General features: G+C 43.3%; 1 protein-coding gene across 8 annotated transcripts in view; it reads left to right on the forward strand.

Moving 5' to 3' along the window:
- Window positions 1-17,018, forward strand: part of cd164l2 (CD164 sialomucin-like 2) — a 74,337-nt gene that overhangs the window by 3,669 nt on the left and 53,650 nt on the right. For 6 of the 8 annotated variants that reach the window (XM_072500642.1, XM_072500655.1, XM_072500665.1 and 3 more), the window contains exon 2: window positions 1,770-1,859. The exons of 1 other annotated variant lie outside the window; for it this stretch is intronic. In XM_072500642.1, coding sequence (XP_072356743.1) covers window positions 1,770-1,859 — 90 coding nt within the window. Of the gene's footprint in view, window positions 1-1,217; window positions 1,553-1,769; window positions 1,860-17,018 lie in introns of those variants that run through there. One more of the 8 variants, XM_072500657.1, reaches the window with a different exon arrangement.

Here is a 17,018-nt window from a genome sequence, read left to right on the forward strand (position 1 = left end):
CACAGCTACCTGCCTGAGTGGCAATTAGTCAAATAAAGCAGGCTAAAAGCCTATTGACCCCCCCCCTCCCCCCTCCCCTCCCCCCACCCAAACATGCCTGTCTTACTATGCTGAAAGTCTGGACCCAGTGATGTTGTTGCCCCTTAACTGCCCTCCGAACTGACCTGGCAAGTCCTTGAGTGCAAAGGTGAATAAGAAACAAATGTTGTCCTTGCCAGTGCCACCCACATGCCATGAAAGAATGAAGGAGACTTGGGGCCCAGTGCTTTGAGGCTCCTCTTTGCCGAGTCTGCCTAGTTTTAGCTGCAGTGTTCCTCTTCCACAATGGGAGACTGGCTGCTAAGGGCATTTGTAATCTTCAAATTAAATGTTGGGAGTGGGTGACTCCATTCTGCACCACCCTCCACCCTCCTTTTGCACTTAAAGGCAGTCTATTGCTTCAGTGCTGGCAGGACTTGTATTGGCCCAAGGGCCTGTCTGCCATCCTCAATTAGACAACAAGCCTGCCCTCCAGCTGATGTCCACCTTGGCGAAAAGAACAGCTGGGTGATTGTTGCCCGCACCGTGCAGAGGGAATCCTGAAATGTTTATCAAATATTAGCGTATGATTTTTGTATAAATCTGTATTACAAGATCCCTGCAAAAATTCTGCGACTGTGCCTTTTATAGAGTCCGATAATGGCAGTGATTTTCACACTGCTGGATGTTTGTTTCGGAATTAGCGTCATGAGCTTGCTGCGTCCAGCTGGGGAAATGCAGGGTCCAGATGCAGCAGTTTAGTTTGTCATTGGCAGTAAATGAAAATCAGGTGATGCTGAACTTACTGAAATCTGCTGGTTCACAATGGAAGTCTCTTACTGATGTGTAATCTCCTTCTCGAGACCGAAGGTTGCAAACCAAGCTGGTCTGTGACAATGGCCACGTTGTGGCAGCTGGGTTTATTTGTGACTCTGCTTTGAAGGGTAAAGCTGCATTTTAATGGCAGAGAAGCTTCTGGGAGATTGGTGAAAGACGACTTGGATTACGATAGTATGTGAAGTCCATAGTTTTTACAGTCCTGTCGGATTGCTGTGACCTTCGGGCAGCCAATAACATTAACCGTGAAAATAAAAACAGAAAATGCTGGAATCCAGGTTGGGCAGTTTGTGTGGAGCGCAACTGAGCTAATGCATCTGGTTAATGACCCTGCACCACCCTTTCAGCTCTGAAAACATTGGTTTGAAGCAAGTGCAAAGGGAGGGTCGGTGATCGGGTGGAAGGCAGGAGAGATTGAATTAATAAAGGGATGATGGTGCAAGGCAAGGGTGATGTTAATGGGACACATTACAGACAAAAAGTGGGCCTGAAGCTGTAAATGATAATGAGTCGTTCATTGTCAACAGCAGCTGCCAGAAAAATATATGGGCAGGGTTTAAAATTGGAAATGGTGTGGAAGGCTGTAAAGTGCTGAATCAAAAGATTAGCTTCATTGGGACATTGTAGGAGGCTGAGACGTCCGCATAGGAGCCATTTATTGACTTCAATCTCATGGAAGCTGTACCTTGTGGTCTGTGTGAGTGCTGTTTTGCTGAATGGGACAGATTTTTTGGATTCATCTTCAATAATTGGAATCAGATATAATAATTCACCTATTAGAGTTGGTGACTAGTTAAACTAAACTCCAATAAATTGACAAACTATTATTGTTATCCTCAGATTGACTTTCATCGAGCACTAAGAAGGTGAATATTCATTACTAGTCATGCTTACTATATGTTTTGATTTTTCAGGCTGTACAGAATTGGAGACATGTGAACGTTGTATTGCTGGCGATGCTTCACTGAATTTAACAGACTGTGTATGGGCACATTGTCAGTCAGGTCAGTGCCTTATACATAATTCAGCACTTGGAGTAATCATAGGGAGTTCATTTCTCAGCCTTTGGGAAGACTATTTGTCAATATTCCACCAACTTGACCAGTCTTACTGCACATTTGCGACAATTTAAATATTTTCAGAACGCTCAAAAGGGTGTAGAATCCATTAGGGCTCCATGGCATCCTTTTATGGGTGTTTACCAAGTAAATGTGACCCAAAATACATACTCCAATGTATTGTGCTTAGCTCGTATATTAGATTTCTGTTCAAGCAATAATATGCCACAAAATTTCCTCTTGCTGTGTTTTAATGGGAAGGATTCTCCTACAGGAAAATCCTTCCCTCCCTGCTTGTGTCACCAAAATATAGGACAAACATCACTTGCCTGCTGAGAGCCATCTCTAATTATAGCACTGTCTTTTCCCTGAGGCAACTTGGGCTCAGATGGATGCTTGAGATGACATCAGCTATTGGCTCCAGTACCCTCAGAATAGGGATTAGCAATTGTTGTTCCCAGATACTGATCTGGAACTGTTGATTATCCTCTAATTCCTTATTGACCAAGTATCTGATTGGATTAGCTGATGTGGCATTGGGGAATTATTGACATCTCTGGTTTGACACTTGAGAATATTGACTATCCAATGTTAAATGATCCTTTAAATTAGTCTGTTTTGCTAACTTTGAATGATTGCTTGTAATGTAGAAAGTAGATCACTTAGAACCCAGGAATAAAAGACCAGATTTCCTTGATTGCTTTCCAACCTTTGACCCATAAATTTTCATTGTGCAACTGACCTCCAGAGGAATGATTTAATGTTTGGCATTTTTGGGTGGCACAGTAGTTAGCACTGCTGCCTCACAGCTCCAGCGACCCAAGTTCAATTCCGGCCTTGGGTAACTGTCTGTGGGGAGCTTTCACTTCCTCCCCCTGTCTGTGTGGGTTTCCTCCGGGTGTTCCGGTTTCCTCCCACAGTCCAAAGATGTGCAGGTTAGGTGGATTGGCCATGCTAAAATTGCCCTTCGTGTCCAAAATTGCCCTTAGTGTTGGGTGGGGTTACTGGGTTATGGGGATAGGGTGGAGGTGTTGACCTTGTGTAGGGTGCTCTTTCCAAGGGTAGATGCAGACTCAATGGGCCGAATGGCCCCCTTCTGCACTGTAAATTCTATGATTCCATGATTTTTCAATTATTTTCAAATTAGCAACAAATGTGTTTTCAGTCTTCCACTCCAGATATTTTCTTCTCTTCCCACAACCCTTTTATGATAACAGTTTTGACTTGCATTTATATAATGCTTTTCACAACCACCACACATGCTTTTTTGAGGTCCTGTGATGGAAGAAACACAGCAGTTAATTTGCGCACAGCAAATGCAAACTCCCACAAACCGTGTGATAGCAAACAGATAATCAGTTTGTATTGGTTGAGAGAAACATATGGCACAAGACCTCCCCTTACCTCTGTTTAACCTCTCAGCCAAAACATGGCATTTCAGTCCCGGACTAAGTGTTAACTTTGGTTTAGTGCTTCAAGTCCTGGATTGGGACTAGAAATCCGGAATCCCAGAGTACTACCAACTGAACCCTGGTTGCTGCTGCACAAAGTGCTTTGTCACAAATTCGTGTTGTGGGAACTTTCCCTTGGGAAAAATATATTGACCGTTTGAGGGATGCAGTGCAGATTTACCAGAACAAAACCCAAAAGCATGGGGTTGCAGGTTGCAGGCAGTGTCTTGAGATGGATAGAAAGCTAGTTAGCAGGCGGGAAGCAAAAGGTTGGAAAAAATGAGTCTTTTACTGATTGGCGGTCAGTGACAAGTGGGGTACCGCAGGAGCTGTGCTAGGACCCCAACTGTTCACATTATATATTAATGATATGGACAAGGGAAATAAACATATTATCCCAAATTTGTAGATGATACAAAGTTGGGTGGGAGAGTGAGCTGTGAAGAGGATGCAGAGATGCTTCAGCTGGATTTGGACAGGCTGAGTGAGTGGGCATATGCGTGGCACATGATTTAGGTTTTTGATTTATTGTCACATAGAGGTACAGTAAAAAGTATTGCTCTGCGTACAGTCCAGACAGATCCATTCAAAAAACATCTGACATGCTGGTTTAGCACAGTGGGCTAAACAGCTGGCTTGTAATGCAGAACAAGACCAGCAGCGGGGGTTCAATTCCCGTACCGGCCTCTCCGAACAGGTGCTGGAATGTGGCGACGAGGGGCTTTTCACAGTAACTTCATTGAAGCCTACTTGTGACAATGTTATTATTATTATATAAATACACAATGTAAATACATGGGCATCAGGTAAAGCACAGATGCAGTATAATGTGAATAAATGTATGGTTATCTGCTTCAGTAGAAAAAATAGGAAGGCAGATTATTATTTGAATGGATGTTGAGAGTGGTGGATACTCTGAGATCTTGGTGTCCTCGTGCATCAGTCGCTGAAAGTACGTGTGCAGGTACAGCAGGCAGTAAAGAAGGCAAATGGTATGTTGGCCTTCATATTTGAGTATAGGGATGTTTTATGGCAATTGTACAGGGTGTTGGCGAGGCCACACCTAGAGTAGTGTGTAGTTCTGGTGTCCTTATCTGAGGAATTATGCTATGAAGGTTTACCAGGCTGATTCCTGGGATGATAGGACTGTCATGAGAAACTAAATCGGTTATGTTCATTGGAGTTCAGAAGAGTGAGGGGGGATCTCATAGAAACTTAAAATTTTTTGTTTTTCAATAAATTTAGAATACCCAATTATTTTTTCCAATTAAGGGGCAATTTAGTGTGGTCAATTCACCTACCCTGCACATCTTTGGGTTGTAGGGGTTAGACCCATACAGTCAGGGGGAAAATGTACAAACTCCACACGGGCAGGGGGCTGGGGTTGAACCTGGGACCTCGGTGCTGTGAGGCAGCAGTGCTAACCACTGCACCACCATGCTGCCCAGAATCAAACGTTTTAGAGTGAACTTGGAAACAATTCTACATGTAATGTTTGGGAATGAATGAGGGGGAAGGTTGTAGAGGATAATGATCAATGCCAATGGATACTAGATTTTTAAAACCTAAGCTTGACCTATTTTCTGTTAACCAAAAGTATTAACGGATAGGAACAAAGGCAAGTATGGTTGAAGTAAGGCTGTAGATCAGCATGACTTAATTTGAGCAGAGGAACAGGCTTGAGGGATTGTTGGGGGCAGTGTTAAATAGCGACCTCCTGTTCCAGTGACCGAGTGGATCGTGATAGTGGTTCTGGAGTATGTCACAGCCGAGGTGAGTTCTGTTGTATGTTACTTTGCTATGTGTACCTTGTATATTTAATGGAGCTTGTGTGAGTAATTGAGTATGTCCGGTTCATATCTTAGTTTGGTACAGTGCTGAGTTTGTGAAATAGCTTGGGTGCAGCAAGGCAATACACCATTTACTAATACTGTACCGTAGAGTATGCTGCTATCTGATCAATTCATTAGTTTGTAGTTTCTCTCGTTATCAAAGCACCTGTTGGCCATAAGATCAGGTGCCAATATGCTGCTACTCACCTCGTGTGTTATTGGGATATAGATGGAAAATTGGCCACCGTTCAGTGACCCAACAAAAATTTGGTCCGTTCAGTGACCCAACAAAAATTTGGTGCATTGAGGAGGAGGGGAGTGCTGTTTTTCATTTTTCTGTTTTAAAACCTCTAATTGTGGTAAGCATTAAAAGTGCATATTTGGTTTCACTTAAAAAGCAATATTTGTATTAAAGCCATAAAAATGCACGTTTACAGAATGATGGACTGATCTGTGCTTTCCTGGTGATTACTGTCATACCGTTGATGGAGCGTTACTTCAGTTTCCCAGCACCTGCTCACCTGACTAAAATTAAGTGGAATCTGTGATAATTTTATAAGCATTATCAAATAACTTGATGCATTATTCTGCGGGGTTGTTGGAAGATACGAGACTGGATTTGGTTATAAAAATTGTTTTTAACATCTTTTGTTTTGTTTTAGTTATGAATTAATTTTTTTAGTTTTCTATCAAACGTACACTTGTTCTTCAAGAGTTGGTCACCGTCAGCTGCCAAAGTGGTGGGGGGGAGGAGTTTGGGAGGTGGCAGGGGTTATTTTTCCAAGTCATGTATATTGTAGTTCGGGGAGGGGGATTCTTATCTTTTCTGTTGTGTTATGTATAAAATGTTAAAAACAAAATTAGTTTGTTTTAAAAAAAAAAAAAAAAATCGGCTACACACATAGTAGGTATGGAAGGTAAATCTTGTTACCTTGAGTCAGCTCCCACGGTGCAACCTTGAGTCAGCTCCCACGGTGCAGACTTGATGGGCCGAATGGCCTCCTGCACTGTAAATTCTATGATTCTATGGCAGAACATGGTCGTAATTTATTTTTAAGCACAGTGTTCAAAGATGGGAGAGCTGATGAATTATGAAGTATGATCTCACCCAGAGACGGAGATCTGTTTATTATGTGAAGGAAAATCCATTTAGTTTGAAGTGTCTTTGGTTCTAGCAGAAATCTGGATAAGAAAATGCTGATAACGCGCAACAGGTCTTTAAAGAACATCCCAGTTACTGCCTTATTGGTTATCTTGAGCGGCGTGGTAGCTTAATGATTAGTACTGTTGCTTCACAGCGCCAGGGTCTCCGGTTCGATTCCCGGCCTGGGTCACTGTTTTTGCGGAGTCTGCCCGTTCTCCCCGTGACTACGTAGGTTTCCGCCAGGTGCTCCGGTTTCCTCCCACAAGTCCCGAAAGACGTGCTGTTGGGTAATTTGGGCATTTTGTATTCCCCCCACCCCCCGGTGTACCTGAGTGCCGGAATGTGGCGACTCTGGACTTTTCACAGTTACTTCTTTGCCTATCTGTGACAAAGCTTATTATTATCAGGAAAAGGGGAGGGTAGAACTTCTTCACCCAAAGGGTTGTGAATCTATGGAATTCCTTGCCCAGTGAAGCAGTAGAGGCTCCTTCATTAAATGTTTTTAAGATAAAGATAGTTTTTTGACGAATAAAGGGATTAAGGGTTATGGAGTTCGGGCCGGAAAGTGGAGCTGAGTCCACAAAAGATCAGCCATGATCTCATTGAATGGTGGAGCAGGCTCGAGGGGCCAGATGCTTCTAGTTCTTATGTTCTTATGTGATCTACAACAAATGAACAGCCAAATACCAGAAAAAGTGTGAAATTGTTGTGGATTGTCTCCATGAAGAAATGGATATTAAGCATTAAGAAGTTAAAAGAAACGGAAGGCGGATAAAAGAGCTTGGCCATTAAGAGATCTGGGGAAGTACACTAAATTGGGACAAATAAAAAGCATGGGGATTGGGTATGACTGACTGATTTTGGAAAACGAGGACATACAAATAGGTCAGGCTGCCTGGGAAAATATTATCTTGAAGCTTTCCTTGCGTTTGTTTGGAATGATGTGGGAGGGTGATAAATGGAAGTCAGAGTGGTGTTCAAGAGGCTGGCAACGCGGGCTCAATCTGTAGGCAGAACATGGGTGTTGGTGAAACAGTCACCTAATCCCTATTGAAGAGGAAACGGATCAGTTTTGAGTTAGAGAAATTACTTGGCAGGAATGTTTGGAACCTTACCTGGACAATGTGGGAGGAGAGTGGACAGAGTAAGACTACATTGGAAATTTTTATAGATCTGTACTCAGCAACTTTTTCCAGCTCTTTCTCTATTCGGACAGGAATATGAATAATGCTTGTGGAATGGATGATTTATCATAATGGTATTTTTCTAAAGGAGTTTGAAGTACAGTAATTTGTTCAATTCCTGGTTTGGGTCACTGTCTGTGCAGAGTCTGCACGTTCTCCCCGTGTCTGCGTGGGTTACCTCTGGGCTCTCCGGTTTCCTCCCACAAATCCCGAAAGACATGCTTGTAAGTGAATTGGACATTCTGAATTCTCGCTCAGTGTACCTGAACAGGCGCTGGAGTGTGGCAAATAGGGGATTTTCACAGTAATTTCATTGCAGTGTTGATGTAAGCCGACTTGTGACAATAATAAAGATTATTTAAATTCCTGATGATTATTCCATTTATTTGCTTTTGACACAATCTGGAATATTAGTGCTCCACTCCTAGTTAGTTATCCTGCTGCACTGTTTTTGTCCAACATTCGGCCTGTGGTCAGGTGAGAAAGGCAAGTGCAGTGGGTCTCTGAGGCCTTGTGTAGCGAGCAGCTGAGTCAAAAGTAAGGAAGATATGCCCCCATTTTATGGCACTTGCTGCTTTTAGGAAGGTAGGTTTTAACGGCCACTTTATAAGAAACTAGGGAGAAGGGAAGTGGGTTCCTCTGGGGTGGGGAGGCTACTTGGCGACAGTTGGGTGTAGTCAGGGGTTCCTGTGGGGTGAGGGGGGATGGCATCAGTGCACTAGTTACCCAGGATTTAAAAGCCGTTTTAGTTCTGTTTTTAGGTGTGTAACTATTGCCGTAATACAGACAGAACAATCTGAAGTTTGATTTAAATTGAGTTTGACTGTTCCCAGTGCAGAGTAACTGCCCAATCAGGTGTTTACGTTCTTGGGTATTTGCCTTTCTGACGTTGGGACTTCTGAGGTAGGGTGTGGGATCCCCCAGTGATTCTTTGGGGGTCCTGGGTATGGTGCTTTAGAGGTTGGAAGGGGCTCAATGTATTTAAATCTGTTATGTTCTGATGGCTTTAATGTTAACTATGTGAGCACATGGCATGATTCATTTTATCACCAGTGACATCTCTATCCGTGGTATCTTGCATTTCCAGATGTCTGTTCAGTCGCTTGAAACAGCATTTAAGTTGGGCAATTAAGCGATCCAATTACCTGACCTCAATCGGTGCATTCCAATCCTACAAATTGCTATTCATTTTGCAGATTGTAGTAACAGACTATAGAAAAAAATATTGGTAACTTGTTAGATAACAGCAGGGCTGAAATGTATCTGTGCCTTGTATAATTTGCAAATGGATCAGAATTGCAGATTATTTTATTTGTCTTCTGGTGGTGCCATTAGGGTCATGTTCTTTTGTGGGACAGTGCTGTGATTCACACTTGGTGTGACCCCGAGTGAAAATTGTAAGGAGGAGGAAGTTCGAACATCAGAGACGGGCACAAAAAAAACCCGCAAGACACCGACCATTTTGGAGGCTGTCTTTGGGTTCAGAAGTCATTGGGTCCACAGACCAAAAAAAACTCATTTAAAGGGGCCTTACCATTGACCCCAGGGTTGTCAAATCTGAGTCTCTGCTCCACAGCTGCCATTGTTGCCTCAGAGCTCATGACTCCCATTTGCTCCTTCCATGATCACACTGGGGGTTGTGACCCACAGTTTGGGAACCCCTGGTGTAGAATAACTCTGTAGGTGCTGGTGCGCTGCTGAAATCCAAATGGATGTTTGACACAGTGACAACGAAGGACAAATAATGTAATTCAAACTCTGGATGGTGCGTGACTTGGAGGGGAACAGGGATGGGCGTTGTGCGGTTGTCCTTCTGGGAGGTTGAGGATGCAGCTTTTAAGTTGTTGATGAATTGCTGTAGTGCATCCTGTAGCTGGAACACAGTGCTCCTGTGTGTCATTGGTGGAGTTAGAGCATATTTGGGGTGTGAATGAGTGGCTGATAAAACAGGCTGCTTTGCACTGGTGTTGAACATCTTGTGGTGTTGGAGCTGCACTCATCAGGCAAGTGAAGTGTCCCATCGCACTCCTGATTTGTGCCTTGTAGATGTTGGATAGGATGTGGGAAGTCAGAAGGTGAGTTACACTCTGCAGAATTATCAGCCTTTGAATCATAGAATCCCTATAGTGCAGAAGGAGGCCATTCAGCCCATGTCTTCACTGACCCTCCAAAAGAGAACCCTACCCAGGCCCAACACTCCGCCCTATCTCTGTTACCTGACCTACCTTTTGACACTTGGGTCAATTTAGCATGGCCAATCCATCGAACCTCTGAATGAATAAAAACAAACCTGCACCAGATATGCACTTAAGTGCTGCCATATCGCATTGGGTGACTTTTGTCTCACTTGCTGTCTGGTTCACCAATCTAACCCCATCAGAATGATCAAACTGGGGTCCTGCCAAATTGAGATATTGGTGTGTAGCAGTCTTTGATTTGTTCATTTTGGGGCTGTGCAGAAAATTGCAGCATGCACCGACCAGGGTAGCCAAAGGGTGCGATTCTCCCAAAAGGGAAACTTCTCCTGATCGCGTTTCCCAGCGCTCGCAGTGTTGACAAACACATGGCTATTCAACACGACTTGCATTGTGTAAGGGGCCTGAATGGGGAAAGTGTGGCCGGTGCTGCACATAGCCCCGTTTTGTACAGTGGGTTACTCTGCTCGCCGGAACCCCCCAGTGTAGTAAACGATTGGGATGCCCCCGAAACAATTGCCAAACTGCCCCCCCCTCCCCCCAGCCTGAACACACTTGGAGGGCCCCGCCTCCCCAACACCACACTGTGCACCTCTGGCCTAATCGCACGTGTGCAAAAAATGCCAGCTTGGCACCTTGCCAGTGCTAACCTGGCACCATGGTTGTGCCTTGCTGCCACCCAGGTGAAACTGCCAAGGTGCCCTGGTGGAACCAGTAGTGCCAGGCAACATCCTGCCAAAGGGCATGCAGCTGGAGGCCGTCTGTCTCCTGGGAGACCCCCACGAGTGCCATTTCCGTTTGTGGGGACCAGTGCTGAACGACTACTGGTGTCTGAGGCGAAGGGAATTAATCTCAAAGCTTCGGGTACCTCAGGAATCCGCACATTAGAGTCACTTGTCTCACTCTGATATGCAGATCTGCCAAAAATTGATCCCAACTACAATGACTAGATTTATATCGCAAGGTCACATTGGATGTTGCGAGGCGTTGTGAGCCGGGTAGATCCCAGGAGCGAGGTCTCCCAGCTTTCATCGGCCACGCTGTGCCGCAAAGACTGCTTTTCAGGAACAGAATGGCCTTTGGATCGTGCCCAAAGATTCCTAGGATACCTCATTTGAGACAAGTCGCTGATTACTCTTTGTAGGTTTGCTCTTGAGCAATTTTTCTAGCTTGCTGGTCTGAGGAACTACAGTCCGAGGAAGCACGGTGGTTGGCTTCACAGCGCCAGGGTCCCAGGTTCGATTCCTGGCTTGGGTCACTGTCTGTGCGGAGTTTGCATATTCTGTGTCCGCGTGGGTTTCCTCCGGGTGCTACGGTTTCCTCCCGCAAGTCCTTAAAAGATGTGCTGTTAGGTGAATTGGACATTTTGAATTCTCCCTCTTATGTACCTGAACAGGGGCCGGAATGTGGCGACTAGGGGCTTTTCACAGTAACTTCATTGCAGTGTTAATGTAAGCCGACTTGTGACAAAGATTGTTATTATAGAATGGGCGAATCGTGCATATGGCGCTTTGCCGGCCATGGGCAGGAAAGCTGAAGATGCCGGTGAGAAAAATGGGCCTATTATATGCTCTTGGATTTCGAAGGATGAAAGGTTATCTCCTTCACGTGTCAGGGAAAAATCTCTTGGAGGGCTTGGCAATGTAACTGTTAAGAGGCTACCACTAAATGGTTAACTGTGACCCCTATCAGCTCTCGGCTTTGAAGTTTCTCCCCTCTGATGCCCGAAAGTGGAACAAAACTGTGATGGAAACTGCTGAATTGCTTTTAAAACATGCCCTGGTGACTGCATCAATGCCAGCCTCTGGTGACTGTGGAGTTTGCACATTTTCCCCGTATCTGCGTGGGTTTCCTCCCACAGTTCGAAGATGTGCAGGTTAGGTGTACTGGCCATGCTAAATTGTCCCTAGTGTCTGGGCCGAATGGCCTCCTTCTGCACTAGAGATTCTAAGGTGTTTAATTGGGGAAGGGAAGTGATTTTATTTCATGCATTCGTAAAATTTCTGTTGTAAAAGTGTCTGCTGATCAATTTTTCCACCGACTTCAGTGTTGTGGATTACGGCTGTATCTTTAAATGGAGGTGGGTAGTTACTGCAGTGAGATTTGAACAGAAATGTATTGTTTTGAGATGATTCAGGAAGCCAGATTCTGACCCAAAATTAGTAACGCCAGGCAGCCAGGGTTGACATGTCAAACTATCTTTCTCATTCCACTGAATCCTCTTTCTATCTCCTGTCTTGATTCTATCGTTCTCACATTTTAAAAGAAAAAATAGACTTTCTGTGCACTCGCTGTCTCCCTCAAATCATCTTTCCTGGATCCCATCCACCAGCTTCTTTCTCACCTGTGCTCAACTGATGCTGCATTCATTTACTTTGTTCTCAAAATGCACAACTATTAGGAGTTATTGACTCTGCAGCCAAGCTGGTGATGAGATGCTTGAGGACAAAAATATAAAATGCATTTTGGTTGACCATAGAAATCGGCACTGAATCAGTGCAAGCTTTGTATTGGATGTTTGGGAATATTTTGTACTTTGAACTGTCCTGAATACATTGCAAAGCACTGGATTATCATAGTTATGTTAATTTTATTAAACCGTCTCGGTCAGGGAAGAAAACTGACCACCTTTGTCTGCATTCATCTGTAATGTGTTGCTGTTATTCCTGAAAGTCGGCTGTGCTATGAAGGAGGGAGCAATGCCCTGTACATGTGGGCAGTTCCCAATGATGCATCAGTCAGTGTCCATACAAAGGGGTTGTGCTGTCCTTTCCACAACGATGAAGAGGGAAAGGATTGTGGTGTCCTTGTGTGAGATGTCACAGAACACCTGGGTGATCCTATAGCAACAGGATTGCTGGGCCTAGAAGGATCCAGTGGAACAATCATAGAATTTACAGTGCAGAAGGAGGCCATTCGGCCCATCGAGTCTGCACCGGCTCTTTGAAAGAGCACCCTACCCAAGCCCACACCTCCACCCTATCCCCATAACCTAGTAATCCCACCCAACACTAAGGGCAATTTTGGACACTAAGGGCAATTTATTATGGCCAATCCACCTAACCTGCACATCTTTGAACCTGCACACTGGGAGAACGTGCAGACTCCGCACAGACAGTGACCCAAGCCGGGAATCGAACCTGGGACCCTGGAGCTGTGAAGCAATTGTGCTAACCACCATGCTACCGTGCTGCCCAATCTGTCTGTCTTGCAAAAGATGCTAGTTTGTTTTGTTGGTGTCCATCGGTGTAGGAGATTGGACGGCCAACAATATAAAACAAATTGTGTTTTTCTCGGCTCCCATGGTGAATTTACTTCATATAATCTCTGAACAGTACAGCATGAGGCCATTTGGCCCATTGAGCTCTTTTGAAGAACAATTGGTCTCACCCTGCTCTAACCCCATATCCCTAGATATTTACAAATTAACAAATTATCCAATTCCCTTTAGCAGGTTATTATTGCATCTGTATCCATTGGCTATCCGTCCATTCCGTACCGTTGCCTCTGCTGTTTTTCTTTATTCTTTCATGGGCTGTGGCTGTCGGTTGCCCATTCCTAATTGCCGGTGAACTGACTGACTGTTAGGCCATTTTCCTGAGGGCATTTAAGAGTCAACCACATTACTGTGGATCTGGAATTACATGTAGGCCAGGCTGGGTAAGGACAGAAGATTTCCTCCCCTAAAGGCCATTACTGAACCAGATATAGTGTTCTAACAATCAATGCTAGTTTCAAGGTCACCATCACAGACTAGCTTCATTTAATTTAAATCAATCAGCTGCCTTTGACCCCATGTATCCTCTGGATTATTAGTCCAGTGACATTATTACTAATCCAGTGTCTGATCGCCAATCTGTGTCCTCCTAGCGCTATTGGCTATCAAGCTAGCCTTCTGAAGATTGTCCTTTTCAGAAGATGCTTTACAGCAAATGTATAGTGACCTGGAAAATATTAAAGCACATGTTTTTGACTGAATGCAAAATCTTAGTTCTGATTGCACGCAGCTCTTGGATGTCCCAGGAAGTATTTGGATCCTTGTTAACAGGCTACTTGTGAACTAATAAAACCAGTTTTGCCACAATCCTAACCTAATTTGGTTTAGTTTTAATGGTGGTAATGCTTGATCATTTTGGACTTTTGTAAGCTTATCTATTTCGTGCACTTTTTTTTCTCTTTCACTAGAGGAGCAGTAAGTGCTGGGTGGGTCTTAACTTTTTTGGCCAGCATAGATATCTGTTTTTGTTTCTCACCTGTTTTCTCAAGAGTTGATTCCAACTGATGTGAAATATCTCCTGGGAAATGTAATTTTTAGTTCCAAGAGACCTATTTTCTGAAAGAGTTCTGTGACAGCTGTCACTGGTTTCTAGTAACTGGCTACTGTACAGAAGTCTTTACAATATGTAAAATGATGCCTTGTGTGCTCAAATAGTTTATAACATCAGTAGCGCAGACCTAATACAGTTGCAGTAACATCACCTTGCATGTAATCTAATCTTCATATTGGTTAGTTATCCTACTGTATCAAATGACTGTTGCCAAGTAACCCAGAATACTGAATTAATGCACTGTAAAATTTAGTAGATTCTTTGTGGGACATTTACCCGGCTAAAAATAAGTGTATGCTGGAACTTGAGGATTGTTTGTGGGATAAACACTAAATAACGTGCACATAGTTTGATGTGCCATGGTTGAAGCAAACAGAAAACTTGTGCCTTTTCACAGCCTCCTATAGCTAATGCACTGCTATTGGAGTGTAGTCACCTGTTTTAATATAGTGAATTCTACAAGCCAATGTCTGCAAAACAAGTTCCCACAATGAGAATGTGATAATGACCAGATAATCTGTTTGGGATGTTGATTAAAGGATATTTTTGCCAGGGCATCGGGAATAATGTCCTGCTCTTCATAATGGTAACCAGGAAGGTTTTTCGAGCCTGGGGGATCATGTCCGATTTACATTGGAGTGTCAGCCTAGATTTGTCGTCTAGTCTTGGAATGGGTGTTGAACCCACAACCTCCTTATCCTGTCAAGTGTGCTACAACTGAGCCCTGCTGACATGGACAGTTTCGTTTTTTTGTTAGACATGTTGCAAAATTACCTGTGCACAATTTTCAAAGTTTGCAGCTCCATAATGATGGTTTAGTTTCCCTTCCCCCTACCTGTTTTTCTGTCAATTCTAAGCTTTAACTCCTGTATGAGAAACCCCCAAACAATGCTCAAGTATTAACTCAAATTTAATGTCTTGAGAAATCTTTTGTAAACCTGATCTGTGATCTAATTGACCTTTCGGCATGTTTAGTAAACCGGTAAATCATTGTTCAGACACTTAATATAATCACATTGCTTGACATCCTATAATCACATTGCTTGACATCCTATAAGGTTTACTTCCGGAAATTGACTGTTAACAAATGCAGCCAAAATGGCTTGTCAAAGATTTTATTAGAAGTTGTTGTTGGTTTTCCACAAGAAGTTAACCCATGGCTTGGGCATCTTTTTATAATAGTCTAAACTAGGCACTAAGAATAACGGTCAGGCTTTTAGCACTGTTTTATGGATTAATTATGGCATCTGCGCATGTGCACTTAAACACAGAAATTGGAAGTGGCTATCTGTATTTATCTGCTTCTCCTTAGTTGCGCACTTGCCAAGAGACCGCATTGAAACACCAGAAGAGCTTGAAGTTTCAGTACCTGCTTAATAGATACCCACAACAAAATAAAAGTTGGGGCTCCAAGAGTTTTTAATGACAAGTCTGTCAAGATGAGGATGGAAGGGTTTAAAAACAATGATGAATGTTTTAAATTGGGGTGTTTGCTCCCAGTTGAGCAATATAGGCCAGTGAGCATAGAGGTGAGGGTGAAAGGGACCTGGAAGAGTTGGGATACTGGCTTCTAACAGCTAAGCTAAGTAAGCTAAGTCAGCCTGAAGAGCATTAGAATCATCAACTCTATTTGACGTATCTGCTGCTGTCACCTTTATTTTCTAATTGAACTGAAACCGGGTTGGAGTGTGTGATGTTCTGTGTTGCTAATACTCAGGATAGATTCAGGTCATGTTGTGCACAAAGAGCCACAAAACTACGTTAAATTAACAAATCTAATTTTTATTGCACTATTAATACAGTTCGAACACTATTCTTAAAGCTAGCAATGCTACAAATTAAACCATTGCTATCTACACTATACTAACTACTGTCTCTACACACTATCTTTTCATCAATCTGCTTATTGTCTGCTCTCCCACTACACTCTCCCAGAAGTCTGGGGCATTCCCTTTAGGTCTGCTCCCCAGCTTCATCTGGTGACAGAACAAACTCTTAATGCGCCAGACATTACACCTAATGTCAGATCCTCCTTTCTTTAAAATGTTTGAAAACATTTTTCAAACATACACACACGTATGGGAATATGCATACACAATACAATGAAATATGTAACTGAGAACGATATAACAAGACACTTAGCAACAGTTCATGAATTGAGTCTACTCAATATTCACTCTGGTAGTGTGGCACACAACCAACAAGTCAGCAGTTCAATCGATCAGATTTTCGACTGGTTGAACCACCTTTGTTGCCTGACATGGTCTTTTTTTTCTGTGCTGGTGTTGATTACTTGTCTCTTTGCCTGAAAAAATGGTTTGGTTTCTGGTCTTTGAGCAAGTACCAACTCTTCCAATTTGTTGGAATGCTGCTTTTTCCCCCTGCTTTTCTTCCTGGTGTTAGTGGCACCATATGTGAAGTTGGTATGGTCTACACACACATCTGTGTATGCTATCATGAACGGTAGATTTTCTTTGTCCTGCAATCCCTTCCTAGTTTGCTATCTGGATTTCTTTCCATACTGGATGGTTTGTCACGTGGGACTGCAAGTCCCAACACTTTGTTTCTATTGAATTGCAATGTGCTGGCTAGTTGTTCTTTGGTTTCAAAATCAACACCTTTTGTGTGAATTCTTTTGTTCCGTAGTTACTTTGTTCTCAAGATCAGTTCCTTTTGGCTTATCTGATTCATTTTTTAACTTTTTACTATCAGTTCCTTTGGATTATCTGTTGTATCTTTTGAGCTCTTTGTGCTTCTCATCTGGAGTCAACTTTTCCAAGAAGTCTTCATTTTCTTGTTGGCTGTTCACAATTGATGTGCTCTCAACTGATTTGTTCATTGTTAGCCTCTGTACAGTCCAGCTGAGAACTGTCAATTTTGCTGTCGCTCTGCACCGCTTATATGCTACTTGTGATCACGTCGTCACTAGTTACAAATAGAGTAGATAGACCTTCATAGTCATTGTCTTCTG

The sequence above is a fragment of the Scyliorhinus torazame genome, chromosome 1 (genome assembly GCF_047496885.1).
Source record: "Scyliorhinus torazame isolate Kashiwa2021f chromosome 1, sScyTor2.1, whole genome shotgun sequence".
Lineage (NCBI taxonomy): Eukaryota > Metazoa > Chordata > Chondrichthyes > Carcharhiniformes > Scyliorhinidae > Scyliorhinus > Scyliorhinus torazame.